Source organism: Austrofundulus limnaeus, unplaced genomic scaffold, assembly GCF_001266775.1.
Source record: "Austrofundulus limnaeus strain Quisiro unplaced genomic scaffold, Austrofundulus_limnaeus-1.0 Scaffold3069, whole genome shotgun sequence".
Classification (NCBI taxonomy): domain Eukaryota; kingdom Metazoa; phylum Chordata; class Actinopteri; order Cyprinodontiformes; family Rivulidae; genus Austrofundulus; species Austrofundulus limnaeus.
Genome location: NW_013955471.1, coordinates 3,518 through 6,879, shown reverse-complemented (window position 1 = coordinate 6,879; position 3,362 = coordinate 3,518). Strand labels below are relative to the sequence as shown.

The window sequence follows — 3,362 nt, the reverse complement described above, 5'->3', positions numbered from 1 at the left end:
TCCTGTCTGTCTTCTTTCTGTCTCCTGTGTGTCTCCTGTCTGTCTTCTTTCTGTCTCCTGTGTGTCTCCTGTCTGTCTTCTTTCTGTCTCCTGTCTGTCTCCTGTCTGTCTTCTTTCTGTCTCACGTCTGTCTTCTGTCTGTCTCCTGTCAGTCTTCTGTCTGTCTCCTGTGTGTCTCCTGTCTGTCTTCTTTCTGTCTCCTGTGTGTCTCCTGTCTGTCTTCTTTCTGTCTCCTGTGTGTCTCCTGTCTGTCTTCTTTCTGTCTCCTGTGTGTCTCCTGTCTGTCTTCTTTCTGTCTCATGTCAGTCTTCTGTCTGTCTCCTGTCTGTCTCATGTCAGTCTCCTGTCTGTCTTCTGTCTGTCTCCTGTCTGTCTCCTGTCTGTCTGTCTGTCCAGCCTGTCTCATTACTCAGATCTGTTTTTGTCTGTCCAGGTGTCAGACTTTGGTCTCAGCAGGTTCCTGAAGGAGAACTCTTCAGACCCGACCTACACCAGCTCCCTGGTGAGTCTCTGGTTCCTCCTCAGCTGTTTGATACTGAAGCAGTTTTCTAACAGGTGTCTGGTTTCTCCTCAGGGCGGGAAGATTCCCATCAGGTGGACGGCTCCTGAAGCCATCGCCTACAGGTGAGTCAGAGGATCTGATGAGGTTCCTGTAGGCCAGGTTCTAAAGATTCGGATGGTAATGAGGTTTTGTCCAACAGGAAGTTCACATCAGCCAGTGACGTGTGGAGTTACGGGATCGTCATGTGGGAGGTGATGTCGTATGGAGAGAGACCGTACTGGGACATGAGCAACCAGGACGTAAGGACGAGACTCAGCTGGGACTTTAATGAACAAACAAACAAACAAACAAACCAACAAGATGAGTTCAGTTTCAGGCTCTTCATAAATCAGACCTGTCTGACGGTCTACCTGTCCTCCAGGTGATAAACGCCATCGAGCAGGACTACCGCCTGCCGCCGCCGCCCGACTGCCCCGCCTCMCTGCACGCGCTCATGTTGGACTGCTGGCAGAAGGACCGGGCCAACAGACCCAGGTTCTGTGACATCGTGGCCTCGCTCGACAGGCTGATCCGAAACCCCGCCTCCCTGAAGGCCACGCCCCCAGAGGCCCCAAGGTGAGCCTGTGGACCCCCAGGATCAGGGGGAGGAGCTACTAGCTGTGTGACTGACAGATGTTTAACAGGTGAAGCTCATTGTCCTGAGAGAACAGTTCTGTTAGGTTCAGAACCAGGTCCAGACTGGACCATGTCCTGACTAAAACCTGGTCTGAGTCCATGATACCAGTTTATGTTAGTTCTCCWGACCTTCTGAAGGTTTTTCACTTCTTTAGAAGAGTTCAAAGAGAAAAACCAGACCCTGGATGGTTTCCTTCAAGTTCAATATAAAGAAATAAAAACCCTGRAGAACCAGGTCCAGGACTCATGAAGACCTTTAGACCCTCAGAGACCACTCAGCTGTCTGTCTCATGTTTTACATCTTCAGCCTGAACCCACCCCTCTTAACCTTTGACCCTCTGTGTYTCTCAGTCCGTCCCACCCCCTGTTGGACCAGCGAGTCCCCCCTCTTCTGTCAGCCTGTGGTTCTGTCTCTGAGTGGCTCCGGGCCATAAAGATGGAGCGATACGAGCAGAACTTCCTGCAGGCTGGGTTCACCAGCCTGGACGTGGTTTCACAGCTCAACACAGAGTAAGAAACACCTATCTGTGCCTGTCAGTCAGAGCTCAGGGTTTACTGTGTCATTTACTTCCTGTCAGTCAGAGCTCAGGGTTTAATATTTGTCATTAACTTCCTGTCAGTCAGAGCTCAGGGTGGAACACATCATTAACTTCCTGTCAGTCAGAGTTCAGGGTTTACTGTGTCATTTACTTCCTGTCAGTCAGAGTTCAGGGTTTAATGTGTCATAAACTTCCTGTCAGTCAGAGCTCAGGGTATAACATGTCATTAACTTCCTGTCAGTCAGAGCTCAGGGTTTAACATGTCATTAACTTCCTTTCAGTCAAAGCTCATGGTGAAATAGTAACTTCCTGTCTGTTTCCATAGAGACCTGCTAAGAGTGGGCGTCACCCTCGCTGGACATCAAAAGAAAATCCTCTCTTCTATTCAAACGCTCAGGATACACAAGGCCCCGCCCAATTTATTCTACTGACCAATCACTGCTTGATAGTCCAAAGCCACGCCCACTACCTTTGATCCCACCCACCAGCAGAGACTCCACATCTCTACGGTTGTACCTGTAAACGTCTGGACTCAGGTGTTCCCAGGCTCCGCCTCCCTGCTCATTCTAACCAATCAAAGCCAGGGCCCAGCTGGTTGGTCAGWACTCAGGACACACCAGCCAATCAACTGCTCAGGAAACTCAAAGCTCCGCCTCCCTGTGCCTGAATGAATGTTTTGTAGAAGAAGGCGTGGCTTGTTGTGATGGACCAATCACCTTTCAGGACAACAATCAGACTATAAGCCATGAAACCGGACCTCTCTTAAGCTCCGCCCACCTTCTAGAACCAGACTGGACCCCCTGAGTGGATCAGGAACTGCAGAAGGTCCAGGTAAGGACCAGGTTCTTTTGGACCCTGGGTTCTTGAAGAACCGAACAGAACCTGATCCTGGATCAGCTGATCAGAGCTTTGGGTTCAGCTCAGAAGGTCTGAGAGGACTCTGGGTCCTGCTGAGATCCATGGGGTCTCCCATCAGAACCTCCTSAGACCTGTTGGTCCGGAATGTTCTGGATGTGCCTTTTGAAGAAAGTCCTTCAGAACTGTCTTTGGGTCTTACCTTGGTATGGTGGTCCAGGTTCTGAAGGTCCAGGACAGTCTTCAAGAACWGGACCCCTGTGACTCGTGTGGACCTCCAGGCGATTGTAGAGTTTGATAAGTTCTGAAGGAACCGGGTCATCGGGTCTGAGATCAGCTTTAGTATCAGAACCAACAGGAGTCCAGACAGAACCGCTCTGTCAGTCCTGGTTCTGACTCAGCAGAACCTCTGAGGGAACAGGACCCGTTTCATGTCAGGGTTCCCTGATAACTGGACTGGTCTCAGTTTCCAGAACTTTATCAGAACTTCTTTAGATGATTCATGTTMGTTTTTATTTGGATCAAAGTTTTTATATCAACATTTTATCAAAATAAACAAATAAATAAACAAAAAACAAGGTTCTGTTTCTGTGTGTGACAGTCCAGAAGCAAAGGTCCAGAACCAAAGGTCCAGAAGCAAAGGTTCAGAACCAAAGGTCCAGAAGCAAAGGTCCAGAACCAAAGGTCCAGAAGCAAAGGTCCAGAACCAAAGGTCCAGAAGTTCTGCCTGGCTCCTGGGTTTGTAGGGACACTGTCTGCTCTGTGGTACAGAGTCCTGATCACTCCTAACT

The 3,362-nt window shown here is 49.6% G+C and overlaps 1 protein-coding gene across 1 annotated transcript; it reads left to right on the top strand.

Moving 5' to 3' along the window:
• Positions 1-433: 433 nt before the first annotated feature.
• Positions 434-3,151, top strand: LOC106511683 (ephrin type-B receptor 4; the record flags this gene model as incomplete). Its single annotated transcript, XM_014000429.1, is given in 6 exon segments — positions 434-502; positions 575-624; positions 702-801; positions 924-1,117; positions 1,529-1,687; positions 2,042-3,151. Coding segments are annotated over 6 exon segments (678 nt in total), but the record flags the coding sequence as incomplete, so codon positions are not given.
• Between the last annotated feature and the right edge of the window lie 211 nt (positions 3,152-3,362).